This window comes from Protopterus annectens, chromosome 5.part1 (genome assembly GCF_019279795.1).
Source record: "Protopterus annectens isolate FY-2018-M chromosome 5.part1, PAN1.0, whole genome shotgun sequence".
Taxonomy (NCBI): domain Eukaryota; kingdom Metazoa; phylum Chordata; order Ceratodontiformes; family Protopteridae; genus Protopterus; species Protopterus annectens.
The window spans coordinates 614,214,238-614,232,520 of record NC_056736.1 but is presented as its reverse complement, the minus strand read 5'-3'; the positions used below and the strand labels follow the sequence as shown (position 1 = coordinate 614,232,520).

General features: G+C 38.8%; 1 protein-coding gene across 7 annotated transcripts in view; it reads left to right on the top strand.

The window, feature by feature from the left end:
- Positions 1-18,283, top strand: part of FRY (FRY microtubule binding protein) — a 2,210,679-nt gene that overhangs the window by 1,854,935 nt on the left and 337,461 nt on the right. For all 7 annotated transcript variants that reach the window (XM_044073229.1, XM_044073230.1, XM_044073228.1 and 4 more), the window contains exons 47-48: positions 9,993-10,133; positions 15,916-16,095. In XM_044073229.1, coding sequence (XP_043929164.1) covers positions 9,993-10,133; positions 15,916-16,095 — 321 coding nt within the window. The remainder of the gene's footprint in view (positions 1-9,992; positions 10,134-15,915; positions 16,096-18,283) is intronic.

Here is an 18,283-nt window from a genome sequence, read left to right as displayed (position 1 = left end):
CAGGAACTGACCACCTGATAATTTGCTGCAATGATTTACATGCTAAACATTAAATTAACGAAATCTGAATTGTATAAATACACTAATTCACATGCAAAGTGATGCGAAAGAGCAAAAAGAAGATACCTGTAAATAACTGCTAATCAGATAAGACATTAATTAAAACCAACAAACTGTAGCCCATGATTATGACATTAATTAAAACCCACTATTTAGAACACTAACAAAAAATGAAAGAATATAACCCATAGCAACCACTTTGCAGAATCGTCAGCGTAAGTGCAGGGCATTAGTAGATGATGGATGCAAGTAACAAAAGAGTTAAATGAAGGGAGGTGCAAAGAGAAAGGCGATAAGAAAGACGGTTAAAGAAAGGTACATTAAATAAGATAAAATAAACTTAAATGACTGCTGTATTCTGTAAACAATGAAGGTTTGGCCATGGTGGAGAGTTCAAGAGGGACAGAAACTAAATCAGGAATATGATGCAGTTTGGATTCCTGATACAGAAAGTCTGTACATTATACAAGTCCACATTCAGAACAGACAAATGCGTCACCCTCCTTGAATTTAAATCTTTATATTATATTCTTATTGAGAAAGCCTTCTTAGTTAACATTTATACTATTATAATTTTTCAGAGATATTTCAAATTTGAATATCTGTCCACCGAAGAATTGTTTTACACTGGTTTTCATAGAGATGACCTCAATGATAAAATTCTGGTCAGGGATTCAAGACTTCTCTATCCCTAGCAACAGTTGTTTCTAGTTCAGTCTACAGCATCCCTAGTCATTATCAGACAAACTAAATTTGAAATCTCTCAAGTGTGTTATAGATCTGCTTCTGGACTTTCTCTTTCTGGACAGTGCCCAGTAAACCTACATTGGTAGCTACCTGGAAGCTTCCTCTCTGGGTAGCCCGGCGACCTCTGCTGACCCCCCTCTCAACACAATCCAAGTAGTATGTGTATTCTGAAGTCTTCCTGGAGTGCTTAGTTTTTCACTTTATCATGGGGAACATGTAAAGGAACCTCGTTCTTCCCACTTATATTAACAGGCTCATCCCTAATGGCACTACCCAAAGTTCAAAACCACAGGTAGGGCTGGAGATATAGACTGACTGACAAGTTCTGGACGTCTTCCTTCTTGCTTCACCAGCATGTTCTGGTACAATCCCTACAGGGGTGTCACTGCTACATCATTTGCTGCTCAGTCTCCTGATCCCCTGCCCTTACCCAGGAACAAGATTCCAAGATAGCTAAACTTAAGAGATCAATCCACTCTTTTACATGAAAGAATCATGACTGCGATTAGGAGGTGATGATCTTCATCAAACTTGCTTCCCACTTAACTATAAACTTCTGCAGAACACGCTGGAGATTAAAGTCACTTAAAACTAAGAGGAGACATCTTCTGCAAACAACAAAGATGGAACTCTTACAACCCGAATAGGTTCATAGGTTAGAACTAGGCTAACTGCCCCTTGTAAGCCATTTCAAGCCTAGCCAATTACCCCATGTGAGAATCAAACCCTGCACCTTGCATCTGTAAGGTAAACACCTTAAACATTATGCCATCTTCCCACTGTAATAGATATTACAGACCTTAACTGCACCTTAATATCTTGTTGAAAATCATGGATAGGATGGAAGATGAGACACACCCATGATACAAGTACATAGCCTGAATGGCACATAGCAATCACTTTGGGACACCATTATGTTGTAACACGACTCATAAGACCTTTAGCACAGAGCATCATATACCTTTGTCAGGTCCATAAATACTTCCACAACTTCTGTAGTACCTGTACAATGACAAAGAGCTGATCCACTGTTTTCCCAGGGAAGCTGAGGGGCATGACCCATTTTTAATTGTAATAGATTTTCGTATTCCCATTTTTTTTAAGATGGGGACCCCTATTCCCATATGCCAATCCAAGGCATTGTCCTGGCCTTACACACAAATCAAAACAAATGTTTCTCTTTTGTATTCAGTCTCCAGCCCACTTACTGCTCACCTTAGTAGCTTTCTACAATGAAGGACATCTCTTTCTGAGTAGCTGCAACAATGCTTGACACCAGTGACAGTGATAAGATTCACCTGATTAGATACAGAATAGTGATGAGTGACTGCCTGATACAGGGTTCCTGAAACATTAAAAGATGACAGCTACTTCCCCAAAGATATCAGGAAAATAAGGCATGTTCCATTTATATAGGATCAAAAAGTTCATACAATGCTAAGATGGAGACTTTGCTCTGAAGTCAAACTTCTGATTCAAGATGAGCAATGTGGTGTCCATTTTGGCCAGGCAACAGTGGATCAACTATTTTTCCTTGCAGGTCTTTGCCCTGACTGCTCTCAGCAATAATAGAGACTGTTGATATTGGCTGGGGATACTTTCAGGAGATGGAAGAACACTTTGAGCAGCTTCTGAGTTAAGTGAACGTGCACTCCTCCCAGAAGGCAGTGCCAAAACAGCTGGAAGGAATGATTCCATTTGTGAGACCATGCATTTGCAGAACTTTAGAAGGTGCACTACAGCAAGGCTGCAGGTGCAAATGAGATCCATCCAGAAATGTTAAAGACACTGGACATTACTGTTGCGGTTAACGCATAATTTCAGAGCCAAGTGGATGGAAAGCAGTATTAATGCAATTCCAAGGAAAGTGCTTATCCTAGCTTCTTCCACTTATATCTTGGCCTAAAATGCATCAGCTTAACCTTCCATACCATGAATGATTATTTAGCACAGGAAGAAGAAGATGAAGAAGAAGAAGAAGAAAAAGAAGAAGGAATAATAATAATAATAATAATAATAATAATAATAATAATAATAATAATAATAATCCGGTTTGTTGTACAAGCACTGCATCGTATATGTTGCATCCTTCCCTCCATTCCCAAGTAACTTCTCTTCCTCACTCAAAGGCTGCAGACAGACAGGGGATGGAAATATTTAATTTCCACACAAAACCTAAGGATGTATGGGAATTTGTAAGAGAACGTTTTGGAAACAGACCAAAGTACACTGTTCCATCCACTCCTGATCTTGTCTTCATCATACAAGCTGTTACAAAGACCACTGAATGTCTTTATACCCACTCCTACTTTTATATATAAGTAGTCATTGAATCAATCAGTCAGACCCAAACAACAGTAGACTGAATATCATGAAAATATCCTGGTAAATACATCTTGGACATTGTAATTTTTGTGCCTAATCTGAGCTTCAGATTCTGCTATAACCAAAGTATATAATACATCACTGCCACTGTGTCTGTCATGTCAGACTAAAATGGGACCCTCTTAAATGTGTTGCTTAAAAACAGTAACAAGACTCTGCAGCAGAAAGGACAAGCATCCTTACTATCTTACTCCATTAACTTCATCAGAGCACTTGACTATCTAATTTTATTCTATCCGTTCCACTCACCAGTGTGAATCTTGGTTCGGAATTAGCAACAGCCGGTGCTTATCAGCTTTAGCAGTCATGTGTGGTAGCATAAAATCATCATTAATTATGTAAATGTGAGTACCACTGAGTGTGAAACTTCACCTTCAAATGGGGATATTCTCCTATTCCAGCATGCAACAAACTGAAAGTTTATATTGCAGGCAAGGGTGCATGGAAACCCATTTCAAATTCTAGTTTGCAAATAAATTCAAGCAGAGTTTTAACTCACATCATCTGTAACCATATCACAGAAATGCCATATTCAGCAAACCTGGGATCACAGACATCCTAGTGAAATGATTGTTGCTGATCTAATGAAATTTTTGCCATAAATGTTCACAGCATTCTGCTTCAGACCTTTATAGCATTTGGATTCTCACCATGACTTCCAGACTGGTTACAGAGCTGTCTCAGTATGAAGTCGGAGTCTTAAAAACTGCAAAAATCTGCATCAACTCAGAATCAACATGAGTGCTGTGCCTGAAGTTTGTAAGGTAACCTTGCTCTTCAGATATGATACAAGCACACTTTCTCCTTACATCATGAGATGTCAGTGGAGGCCATTATGTTATATACCTCCTTTAAGAACTAAATCTGACTTTCCTAAAGCTTGTATGAAGTCTTCACTAAAGCTGAGAATGGACATAACGAACTTTTTTTTCATCTTTTAATGAATAAAAGTCAAAAATATACTTTTACTTTCCTTCATGCAAAACTGCCCCAAAACCACACATCTGTTATTACTATGAACTCATCTTTTCTTCTCCTTGAACATGTTCAGTAGTTCCAGCACCTGGTATTACCCCCAACAGATACTGGTAGCAGTACAAAGCATATTACTAAATCTATTAATGTTCTGTTACTACTTAAGTTTGCCTTCTCCAAACAGGGCTGAATCCAGCACAAAGCTCCCAGTGGTACCTAGGAGCCCCTTAAAAGCAAATAAATTAATAAATAAGCAAATAATTTTGCATCTTTAATTTTTGATCTACTCCACTTTGATCTGTGACAGTTCTGAGTTCTTCTCTTTCATTCCAAATGCAAAGCGACCAGCACTAAGGTAAACCACTGGAGAGTCACAAAAAACAGTAGCAAAACCAAAAGACTCCAAAATGTCGGAAATGCAGAGTGAAGAAATAAAAAAAGTTTTATTCCAAGATAAATCTCAGACTACAAAGCTTTCGGACATAGTCCTTCTTCAGTGTAGATTCAAAATCAGTTATCACATGATCCTTTAAATAGCACTAAAAAATTATCACATGACACAACCTAATCATAAAATAAAACCACAAAATAAAGCCAATAGCAATAAACATGAAAAAGTCCAGCAGTATGTCATGAAACCTATAAGAGTTAATATAATTATATGATATTAATTATTATTTTAAGATCATTTGTTTTCTTTTTAAGATTGGTTTAATACTAACTGTTGTATTTAAACCTGGTACACAATCTGCTTTCAACCATACAATCCATTGATATTCACATTTCATGGTCGTTATTTATGTTACCACCCCTTCTGCTTTTCAGTTTAATATCAATAACTCTAAAAGAAAATCTATGTTCAGTACCTGCTTCTTTCATATATTTACTGAGGGCATTACTAAGTACCTCCCTATGTATTTCCGATTTATGCTCAGTTATTCTGTCCTTGTGTTTCCTTGCACATTTTCCTATGTAAAGGGCAGGGCATCTATTACAGTTTGCCATGTATATGATATTATATGTGTTGCAAGTACATAACATTCAAAAAATATAACATGGGAAGGTGCCTTTTTTCTCAGTTTTTCTAGGGATATTTTCAGACATATCTTTATAACACAATTATATATTCGTAACCTCTTCTGATCTCTTGTTATATATTTTCTTTTAGAGTTATTGATATTAAAGAGAAAAACAGAAGGGGTGGTGACATAAATAATGTCCTTGAAACGTGTAAATATTAATGGATTATACGGTTGGAAGCAGACCGTGTATCAGGTTTAAATACAACAGTTAGTATTAAACCAATCGTAAAAAGAAAACAAATGATCTTAAAATAATAATTAATATCATATAATTATATTAACTCATAAGTTTTATGAAGTACTGCTGAATTTTTTCATGTTTATTGCTATTGGTTTTATTTTGTGATTGGGTTGTGTCATGTGATAATTTTTTTAAAGCTATTTACAGGGTCATGTGATAACTGATTTTGAATCTACACTGAAGAAGGGCTATGCCCGAAAGCTTTGTAGTCTGAGATTTATCTTGGAATAAATCTTGATTTTATTTCTCCACTCTGTGTTTCCAACAATTTGGAGTCTTATTGTTTTTTATTTCTTCTCTTTCATTGCCTTGAATGTAGAACCAATGAGAGTGACTTCATGGAAAACATCACAATTAAAATGGATCAACAGCAGAGACGCAATGCAACACTAGTGCATATGTAGGCTTTGTGAGAAAAAATGGTACTGAGCAATACTGAAAACATTGCAGTGTGTGTGTTGTGTGTGTGTGTGTGTGTGTGTGTGTGTGTGTGTGTGTGTGTGTGTGTGTGTGTGTGTGTGTGTGTGTGTGTGTGTGTGTGCGTGTGTGTGTGTGCGTGTGTGCGTGTGTGCGTTCCCTCAGGCAGAGAGCAAAGATCTGCATTTCATCAGTCCGTGATTTGCAGTACTTCTCTTTTGCTTCATACTTTTTGTTTGTCCTTCAGTGTTTGAGTTTTTGGTAAATGAATGAGGATTACAGTTAGCCCATAATGGATTACAGTTAGCCCATAATGGATTACAGTTAGCCCATAATGCTATCATTAAAGTTTCATAAGCATGGCAATGCAAAGCCTGTTGTTCTGTTAATTTTCGATGTAAATTAGAGTTTGCATAAGCAGGTGTAAGTATGTCTATGAGTATGCTTCTTTGCGTGTATCTGTGTGTGTGCACGTGCATGCACACATGCACATGCAGAAGACATCATTTTCAACTGTCTTCAATTTTTCAATCATATTTATGGTCTGTTTCATGTAACAATTGTGTTTCTCTGGCAAAATACTGTTGATTGCAGTCATTAAATAATGACAATCATGTGAGTTTCACACTTCATATCCTTCAGAAAATGCTTGCTAAGACAAGATCTGTTATACTATCCACTATTCTTGAGCTAAGATGTTGAGAGGGCAGAGAGGAGTTGTAATGAGTTTCACTGTGCAGTTCTGACAGTAGTGAGCTGATGTTTTTGGATCTTTGTCCCGGAATCTTGAGCTAAGTGGTTGGGAGGGCATGAGGGGTGCAATGGGTTGCACTGTATGTACAGCAGTGAGCTAAAATACATTTGTTCATTCATTTGATCACAGCAAACATCTGAGTTGTACACGGTCCTTTAAGTGGGGGTGAGTGTGTGTGTGTGTGTGTGTGTGTGTGTGTGTGTGTGTGTGTGTGTGTGTGTGTGTGTGTGTGTGTGTGTGTGTGTGTGTGTGTGTACTTGTTTCCTGCATTCCAGAGTAGTTACGATATAAAGTAAGGAATCAATGGTATAAGCAAGAGCAAACCATCATCATATGAGTCATGATCTTTGAGTATGAGCTTTAGTTTGCTTGTTTTGTTGACTGTTGACACCATGTTCATTATCTGATTGTGAATAAACTAGATGATATTAAGGCTATAAGTATAATGCTAATATTCTAACTTTGAATACATTTTAGTTTAACTTTTTTGCAGACATGGACGTGAAATGCACTGTGATGGCTACAACTGTGCTTGCCTGTCATTTAGTGCAGATGAGTGAGGTTATGAGCTGTTAATGAGATGTTTCCTGTAGTGCAAGGCTTAATTCCCTCAGCCTTTGCCTACTGTACAACTCTAACTACAGGACTTCATCAGAGAGTGCTTCAAGTCTGCCCCAGAAAATGAATGCTTATGCCCAATGAGCTGTAACAGGCTGCCAGCAAATGTATTACACACTGTCTTTGAATCCCTGCACCCTTCATATGGTTGCAAATTACTGCTTCAGTATGACCTATTTGACTATAATTTACAGCACATCATTTACAGTTTAATGGCTTAGAAGATGCAATTTTAATGAATGAGAGTTTCAAAGGAAGAAATTGTACTGCTGTTTATGCAAAGTCTGTTTCAATGTGAGAGTTATTTGTTTTTGGGGGGGTTTGTTTGTTTGTTTGTTTTTTTAGCAAAAGGCTGTTAATGTTTTTGCTGTAAAATGTGTAGTAAAACTTTAAAATTAAATCAAAATCTCTGTAATAATTGTAAAGGTAAAGAAGAAACCAGTCTGCACACTGACAGGTTTGAATAGTGTTTTATTGTACTGGGGAGATGCCGCCAAGTAATGGGATACTGGTATGGCTGCAAGGGATCTGGTCTATTATCCTGTCTAGGATCCCATTTTACCAAGATATGTGTCTGTCTCTACGTCCACAACAGCATCATGATTCTGGAAGCCACTTAAACAGAATGGCTGGATGATTATTGATTATTGATGATTATCCCATTTGCTGCTCTGTAATTTATAACTCGGCCACTCTTAACATTGTGGAAAAACTCCAATTATTTAACAGGTGCTGGCTCCAGGTGGCACAGAATCCTACATAACCTCACATATGTTTATGATCTGTACCTCACTGTAAGCATCTCAAATACTGATTCTCAAATAGAAGGCCGCAGAAGCTACCTTCAAAACAGTAACATCATGAAATGTACCAAAACAAGTTATCATGTTTAAGGCAAAACCACATCCCATACAGAATGCTATCATTCGGCTTCTACCACACCTTTGTGTTCACTACAGAGATTTAATGCAATTTCCTTGTAAATCCACTCACTACTCAGGAGCAGAACTTTCCAAAAAAACAACACCTCCTACAGTTTGGCTAATGCAGTTATTATCTCTGCTGTTGTCACTGCTTTTCACATTTATTTGTATGAATTTCCAGTATCTTTCTCTATATTTTCGCCTTTGCATTATTACAAAACATGATCCTTCTATATCTTACTTTCCCATTCTTATATCCTTCTGAAGCTAAGTGGGAGTCACCCGCTTTTTCTCCTCCTTCAGCACCTGTTTTTTTTTATTTTTTCAAACTTCCTGTCCTCCCATTTCCATTTTTATGACATACGTTCTCATGTATTTTTTTGTTTCTTTCCTCAGGTGTGTGTTAACATTGCTATTCATTGTAATGTATCTCCTGACTGCATGATGTAATGTCATTTGAAAAATGTAACTCTGACTTAACAGGTGTGAACCAGCTCTTCAGTAAAAGAATAAATAAATAAATGCATAGCTTAGTCTGCTCCCACTGAAATGAATTCTGATAGATGATAAATTATTCTTTGGAAATAGATTTTGGATGGAAACATTTTAAAGAATTATTGTCACTGTTTCCTGGACTTGTCTTAATATGAGACTAAGAATTGTAAATATGGTTAGTTGACATATTCATACTAAATATATTAGCATAACAAAAAAAATCACAGAAAACATGGTGCTCAGCTTTGGATTATTTATAAGAGATTTTCTCATTATAAGGCAGAATGGAACTTTTGTTACTGATTGTCTGTTTCAGGTTCAGATGAAGTTTGTTTATTTGATGCTGCAGTCAGACTAGTCTGTTTATAAATTTGCTATTATTGGAATGATTCCTACAAATGTAGCAGGACTGTTCAACTCTTCAAATGACCCATTCCTGGTAATCATGGTTAAAACAACTAACCGTTTTGTATTACTAAACGTGTGATTATCAAGCATGCAGTCTGTTAGTATCTTATGAGCATCTGCTATTTCTACCTTGTCATACCTTGCTGTTGATACAAACATTAGGAAACTTTAGTCATGTATACACAAATCAGATCATGGCTTTTACATCTGTGTGAAAATAAATTGTTTGCTTTGTGTGAGCCATGTAAAATGTTGTCGTGATATTATTTCCCATACAAATAAAGCAGATGCTTTTTACATTATCAGTCAGCTCTATATCAATTTGTCAAAGGTTTACTTCCATGAACCTTTCTTCATCGACCCAAAACCACTGAATGTTCAGTTCCGCGAATATTCACATCTACAAAAGATTTAAGTAGGGAAAGGAAGCAGTTGGCCAACAGCACACATTTGCCCTTTTTCCCACTGTAGGGAGATGTTGGTGTGGGGGGTGCAGCCCCACTGGGGTGGGTTTGACATACTGCAGTGTAGGTTCTGGTGTAGTGTTGGCCAAGTGCTTCCTTTTCCTGGTGAAATATTTTTTTGATGTGAATGTTCGCACAACTGAACATTCGGTGGTTTCAGGTTAGTGAAGAAAGATTCGTGGAAGTGAACCTTCGACAAATTGATATAGACTCAATCAGTCTACCTGTTTTTCCTCTTTTTATAGTTTGCCTTGACAACTAACTACAGTGGTAAACACTACTGTACCAGAGCTGCCCACTGTTACTTGCTAGCTCCTGTTATACAGTTATACAATATCCTGAAGCATTGAAATTAATTTTTTACTACTGCAAAGTAGCAAAACACAAATTAATTTTTTTTTCTGATCTGGTACTTTATCACAGCTTCTGGAGAAGGGTCTTCCCAGTATGCAGCAGCCACTTTTGCAGATAATCCACAGCCTACTGAGTCACATGGATCTCGCTGGCATCCCCGTCAAGCAATTTAACATGGAAGTGCTGAAGACTATTGAAAAGTTTGTACAGGTATTGCAACTTATGTCCACATGTGACCACAGAGTGTGTAACGTGGTATGTTTAGGACCCAATATATTCCTACTAAAGCGTGGCAGTAAGAAATAAAGAACTCAAAATGTTAATGTATGCATACATTACTGTTTTAATTAATGTAATTGCTATAAATATAGCATAGTCTTTCTTTTCAAAACATAAAAAAGTAAAAGGACAATTAAAAATACTCCTGCCATAGTAAGAAAATTATATTTTCATATAAGATGAGCTGCATAATAAGTTTGCTGCTTGTATGACTACTACAATATTTACCTTCACTTAACCACCTGGTAAGAAATACCTGCAAAATATTTTAAAGGCATTAGTGTACCCTATTTTCTTAAGTCTGGAAATTGAACTCTGCCTTTTGTTTTACTGGCCCACACAGTTAGTATGCATACATTGCCTTTATTCTGCCTTCCTGATTTCAGAAGAATTTTATGGAACATGAACAGTTGCTTTATACTATTACTAAGGCCATAAAATCAAATATAAAAGGTTGCACAATTTTTAGGTTCATAGGTTCATAGGTTCATACTAGGCTATCTGCCCTAGGGCATTTATAAGCCTAGCCAGAGTGTGTTTGGCCACCCATTTTAAATTAATTTTGCTATGCCTTTTTGAGGTTAGTATACTGTGCCTCCGTCTAACAGTGACACAGAAGTGATAGGGGTAAACCTACGATCTCCCATCCACTCATCAAGATTCCTCTTGAAGAGAGTCAATGTGGGACTCTGCCTAACCTGGACTGGGATTTTATTCCAGAGTGAAGGGAGCTTCTGGGTTATGAATCTGTCCCTCCAGCATGTCCTATTTATTTCAGTGCTGAGGTTCAAGTCTCTCGGCGCGCGCTCGATGGGATTTGGATTTTCTGAGGTGCAGCATGTCCATTAATTCCGGGTTGGACATGGCTTTATACGTCAGGCACAGATCGCCTCTGAGCAGGTGGTATGCCACTGAGTAGAGCTGGAGTTTCTTTAACTGGGCAGCATATGGCATCTGTTTGAGCCCTTTGATCCTCTTGGTGAGGTACTTTTGGGGTCTTTCCAGTTGCTGCAGGTGTCTGGTAAGGTACATCCCAAAAGGGGCATTGTACTCAATTATGGGCCTGATGAGGGATGAGTAAAGAGGCGATGACCTCCCTGATCTAGATGTGAATCCCTTCATGATTAGGTGGGCTATATAAAATGTTTTTCTAACCACTTTGGCCACGTGGTTGTCAAATGAGAGATTGCTATCAACTTGGGTCCCCAGGTCCCTAATGACTTCTTCTGTACTTAATGGATTACCACCTATGTGGTAATTTGTTTTGCCAAAGGGATGACTATACACTTTTGGCATTTAGCTTGAGGCCATGGCTCTGGCACCAGTTGTCTGTTTCTATGAGGCCCTTTTGGAGGATGCTTGTGTCGGCTGGAGAGTTGATTATGGCGCCCAGTTTGCAGTCATCTGTGAACTTGGTCAGCCACAGTCCTTCCGTGTTGGCCTGTACCACCGAGAAATATATACCGAACAAGAGAGGTCCCAGGACTGAGCCTTGTGGGACGCCACTTGTAACTGGTTTGGAGTCTGACATGGCTCCAGCAATTCTAACCATGTGGGTTCTGTCCTTGAGCCAGTTTGCAACCCATCTAGTGACATAGGGGTTTATATTTAAGCTGGTGAGCTTATCTATAATGCCCGAGTGGGGTATTGTATCGAAGGCTTTTGCGAGGTCCAGGTAGGCTGGTGACTGTTTCAAAGAAATTGACCAGGTTTAAGAGGCAGGATCTGCCCTTAACAAAGCCAAACTGGGTAGGATCCAGTGTCTGTAGGTCCTCAATATCTTTATTTATGAGGTCCATGATGATCCTTTCCATAGCTTTGCAGAGCAAGCTAGTCAGGCCTATGGGGTGATAGTTTCCAGGATCCGTTGAGGCACCACCTTTGTGGAGAGGGACCACTGTTGCTGTATGCCACTCTTTGGGTACATATCCTGTAGTAAGGCTAAGATTGAACAGTAGTTTTATGTTTGGGTTTAGCTCTTCTTGGAGTTCATGTAGGACACAGCCTGGGACACCATCTGGTCCCATTGATGCTGTGTTTTTTGCTTTGGAGAGGGCGGCTCTTACCTGAGCATCTGAGATGTCAGGGGCAGCACTCTGTTGGGATAGATATTTGCCCTTTTGGTGGGGAGAGGGAGAAGTTTGCACTGAACCTGTCAGCTAGGATGTTGGCAATGTCTGTGGGCTCGGTGTATTTTCTGTCATTTTGGACTAATTCTGAGCATATCTGGGAATTCCCACCCAGGTTCCTAACATAACTAAAGAAAGCCTTGTGATTATCCTTAGTGTCCTGTGCAATTTTTCTCTCGAAGCTGGCCTTAGACGATTTTATGAGTGCCCGTAGTTTTTTGCTAATACTGATCAGAGATGCCTTCCCTTTTTGGGATTTTGCTCTATCATGTAGTAGCTTCCTCCTTCTATTGTATAGTTTGTTTATGGCTGGGGTCCACCAGACAGGACGTCTGCCTTTGGAGGAGTGGGTCTTGGTTTTATTTGGGATTGCATGATCCATGCATTCCTGAAGGTGTTCATAGAATGCGTTTATAAAGGATTCTGCGGTCTGGGCGGCTTTGAAGGATTTCGCCTCGTTTTGAGGCATGTGAAATTTGCTTTACAGAAGTTTTTCACTGTGGGTTTTCTGGGCAGGGGTGGGGTGATGTGAATATCCAGTGAGATTAGTTTATGGTCTGATCTTACCAGTGAGGGATACACTTCTGGTCTGGAGCATAGTGTCCCCATGTTGGTGATGATCAGGTCCAGTATGTTTTCCCCTCTTGTGGGAGTGGTAACAAGTTGTTCCATAGCATTTGAGTTTATAAATTCTAGGAACCTTTGGGCTAGGGTATTGGAGCTAGAGTAATGCTCCCAGTCTATGTTTGGGTAGTTGAAGTCGCCCAATATAATAGTGTTTGGAGAGACCTTCATATTTTCCAGTATTCTCAGGAAGGACAAGTGGGGTTCCTGTGTTTGGGAGGGTGGTCTGTAGCAGGCTATAAACTGGAAGGCAGTTTTACCAACAGTTAGTTGCACATGGATAGTCTCTGATGCTTGTGCCACCAACCTGAAGGTGTGGGTATCTTTGAATATTGATACTCCTCCTTTTGTGGTTCGGTCCAAGTTTTGGGGAGCATGGTATGAGGTATAACCTGGTAGTGCTGGGGTGCTCTCGGGAGCCTTGAACCAGGTTTCTGTTACTGCACAGATATCGATGTTCTCCATGCTAAAGAGAGTTTCGAAAAGTGCATCTTGAGGTTTAGACTTCTGGCGTTGAATAGCATTACTCTTAGTTTCTTATCCCTTGTGATACCTATGGAGGTGGGTTTGTCTTTTGAGCCTTGCCTAAAAAAGGCACTATGGGGGTAGCAAGAGCCTTTGCCAATATCCGAAAGCCCAGGGGTGACAGGTGCAAGCTGTCCCTAGCGTGCGTTGTCGAGCATGTCATCCCAGGCTGACAGGCATTGGATCCCCTTTGAATGACACCAACACTTAAGCCAATTGTTGAAATTGATCATCTTGTCTTCATATTGTGGCATCATTCTTGGTGAGGGTAAGATGCTACTCAAGGTCAGGGTCATACCGGCCTGGGCTACATGCTCAGAGAGCTCCTCTATGTCTCTTTTCATGTAGTCCAGGTCATTCACACCAGCATGGACAATGACTGAGTCATATTTGTACTTGCCTTGGAGTGACCTGAGTGCTTGTGTTATGTGGCGGATCCTAGCGCCCGACAGGCAGCTCACCGTGACCTTCTCCTTGTTCAGCCTGGTGAGCGGGACGTCAGTGTGCCTGACGATAGAGTCACCTATTACAAGTGTATGTGTTGTTTAGTCTTAAGGGCTGTGACTGTTCGGCACACTGGCTTTGTGAGCTATGTGTTGCACGTGTTTTGTTTTGGGGTAGCGGTTGCTTGGGTGTCTGCTTTGGAGGTGTCTGCTGCTTAGGCAGATTTTTATTTAGAGCCTCCGAGTGAGAAATGGTTCCTTAGTTGTACCTTGCAGATATTTGCTGCTGTTGTTCTTTGTGATTCCTGCACTTCTCTTTGTGATTGGCCATTAATATTTTCAGGCATAAATATATGCTTTGCTGTTTCTTCTCATGTAAAGTACATCTCAGGAAGAAAAAAACATCAGTGATGGGATGTTGTGAGAAGCTACAGTCCCATTTGAAAAGTTTGTTTTGCAGTGAGCATGCACATTTGTTCAGCTTTCATACTGCAGTGTATCAATACCTCGTGACTTGGCAAAGAAAAATGTTTGCCTTGACATTAGATGACATCAGAAGCATAATTTATATACATATATATATATATATATATATATATATATACACACACATACATACATACAGACAAACACTGGTTCTAGTTGATTGTTACTGTTGATGTGACACCCCGATCCCATATGCAGAAATGGGGGAAAAGGGTTGTGGATGGATGGATGGACGGAAGGATGGCTGGATGGATGACTCTGTTAACTATAGTCAACTTCAAGTACATCAGTGGACAAAGCATTGACCTCAATCAGGTAACCATTTGAAAACATGGAATCTACATTGCTGAGTCTGGAGATATGGAATCGAAATGGCTGAAAATATGAACTTATATATAATGGGTCTGAAAATTTAATTTCTCAGAATATTCCCTTTTTTTCATGGCATGGCATTATTGGCATTGGTATGTATGCATTTGGGGATGTCCCCCCCCCATGTGGGGGTGCAAGGGAACTTACCCTCTAAAAAAAAAAAAAAGTTTAGCAGACACACAAAGGTTCAATATTCACTCTTCTTCAGTATTTTCAGTGTTTTTTTTTCAGTCTCACAGTACTTGGCAGTGCAGGTCTTGAGATTTCAATAGGGAGCCCTACAATCAAACATGTCTTGCCTGTAACATTGGTACTGCAAGGGTGGGCAAGTCCCATTGTCACAGTACTTTGAGGTCAGTGGAGTGGGATTCAGCAAACTGTGGTGGAGTCTCAACATGTCCAAAACTGTTCAACTATCTTTATGACATACCCCTTGCATCATCTTACTTATATGTTCTAAGCCTACACCTAATTCCGTACATACACTTTACCGTAACAAGCACCCTTTCCATAAAACTACCACTAAACAAGGCACTAAATTACACTTCACTTAAATCAGTACACATGCTCAGGATAAAACCTATCCCATTCCCTAGGCTTTACTCTAACCCTAACCCACAAAGATTGTGCATACTCAAACCCCTAATGCTGACATTTCCAGCATTAAAACACAAACCCACACTTAACATAACCACAAGCACTTGATTTTATGATGTCTCCAACTGTTGAAAAATAGTGCTTTTTATGTATTCAGTGAACTATTCAATCGAAACTGCACTTGTGTGTGTGTGTGTGTGTGTGTGTGTGTGTGTGTGTGTGTGTGTGTGTGTGTGTGTGCGCGCGCGCACTTGCACACACCTGGCTTTTAATTCCCAAGAGTTAGTTGTTGAATCACATGACTCTCTGGGAGCAAAGTTTAATATTCTGATGTCAGTGTTACATTTATTGTGTGTCTGTGTTATGTGTAGATATTTAAATCCAGACTTAATGATGTGAATGCCATTTCGTTTGTCTTCTCCAAGACCATGCTTGCAAGTCATTACGCTTATAGCTGGTATATCATTTTGGTTAAATGAAACAAAAACAGTAAGTCAATGAAGTATTAATGTTACCATTTAATAACTTATTTTCTAGAGTGCTCACTGGAAAGAAGCTTTGAACATTTTAAAAGTAGTGGTAGCTAGGTCTGCCAGCCTAGTTTTACCCTCATATCCACATGCTGAACTGCCACATGTGGAAATACATCGAGTGTGGAGTCATGCTTCCAAAGAGCTACCAGGAAAGACACTGGAATTTCAGTTTGACATTGCACAGGTAAGCAGTGCATCTCTTGGATTATGGATGTCATTATCTAATATTGTATACATTTTTAGAGTGACTCTGAAATATATCAACATGCGCAGTATTAGAAAAGGCTTATTTTTTCCTCATGACAATCCCTATTTAAGAAATTGTGTCCTGTGAAAAAACATGGAGGACAAATTGTCCTGCAGTGTTAGAAGCACGTTATTCTGACTTTCCTCTAATTGTTGTAGAACCTAGTGATTCTGTCTGAAACATCTTAATATGGTATAGACAATGCAAACATCTGAAATAGTACAAAACTGAGCTTCTGTTTTTGGTACTAATGTGAAATTCAGTCTTATGCACTAATCATGATTAAGGTATAGCCATCCTTCAATACCTCATGTTTGCATGTAGAATTTTCCACTTTGAACATTTAAAAAGATGGCAGCTCTACCCATAAAACCACATACCTTTACTTGTATGACACAAACATTCCACTGTACTCCTCTGCCCAACAAGGGAAAACAAGAAAAGGTAATTTATCCTAACTGGATTCAAGGATCAGATTTAAAAAGACTTGCTCTCAGTGTAAGTTCCTTACTCCAGTGTAAGGCCTGCCTATAAAGAAGGCTCACATCAAGGATTCCAAAAGACTTGCTCTTGGCATAAGTGACATATTCCAGTGTATACAATCCATCCAGCAGTTGGAAAAAAACATTCATCTGCACATAGGTACAACTTGTATTCCTCCACCATCTTCCCTCAGCTTATTTGAGCAAATACTTCAAGATGTATATCACAAAGGCATTTGTAAAAATACAATAAAGCTAGGTAATTTTAACCTAACTACCATAAGTCCATCAACTGCATAACTATAAAGATACCACACCCTAAACAGACTTGAGCAATTAATTAAAGAACCCACAATGCCAAGTCCAACAACTGCCTCCAACTCACAGATTGACCTGGATTTAACCCATATATCTCACCTGGGCACTAATGTATCAGTATTAGCAAATATCTTTAAAACACTGTCCTGTTAACTCTTCTACCCTCAACTTATAGTGGGAAAACCATTTTCTTAAACTGAAGAATCAGTCATGAACTTTATGTTAATCATGGAAACACACCCAAACCATGCTTTATCTTACTTTATTTCTCATCTGTCAACAATGCACAGTACCTCTTTCCCTCAAAACTGTCCACCCATAGGTATTAAGGGGCATCTGTGCCTTTGATTAACTAAAGAAATCAGAAACCTGGCCTGCAAAAACTGGAAAACATCTCCAACTAATGTCAACCTTCTCTGTGTATGATACAGAATTAACACCAGCTCAGACAAACCTACTTATGTTAGGGGTAGATAAATTGCCATCACAGCTGTTCCAGAATTGTTCTGGGGAACCATTAAGTAGTTCACCAGATTCATCACTGATCATCCAGGCTCAAATAGTGCATCAAACAGGAAATGAATGCAAACAATACTTGCTGACCTGTTTAGCCTCAGTCAAAGTAAGATGCCCTGCCACAACCACTATCAGTAACTCAAACAATGACTATCTAGATTCTCAAAAATTTCACTTAAATGAAATCTGCCCCTCATTTTACTTAAAGAAATCAAGTTTACATAAATAGATGAACTGTTAAGAAAACTGGATGCAAAAAAAACAGTGGCTAAATTAAATATTTATTTATTGACATTTGTTTAACGGGAAAGTCCACTGGGCCGTAAAGAGCCAATTTTCAGTGGAGGCCCAGGGAGAAAAGCTCCAATACTGAGAAAAACAAAATAACAATGTAGCAAAAATAATATGAAATATAAACAGCAAAAAGCAAAGAGACATCACAAGAGTCTCCATACAAATTTACAAAGTATAATAATATAATCCACAAAAAAATAAAAGAAATCCAACGTAACTACAGGAGGAAATTAAGAATGAGTAAAATACACCAACGTAAAAAGTACAGAATTTGTGCCTCTAGTAAATAAATTGTGAGAAGTATAGAAATCAGAGCAGAGTGAGTATAGAGTTACAGTGGTACTTTAGAGTAGTGAAAAGGTGGTTAAGGTTAGTAGCAGTAGGGAAACTGGATAATACAATTACGGCAAATAGTGTAAAAGATAGAATGGTTAAAGAGGTTAAGCAGTGAAGACGCAATACAGGGTAATTAGGCAGACTGTGAGGCTTAGAAGCAAAGCTGAGACTGATAAAGA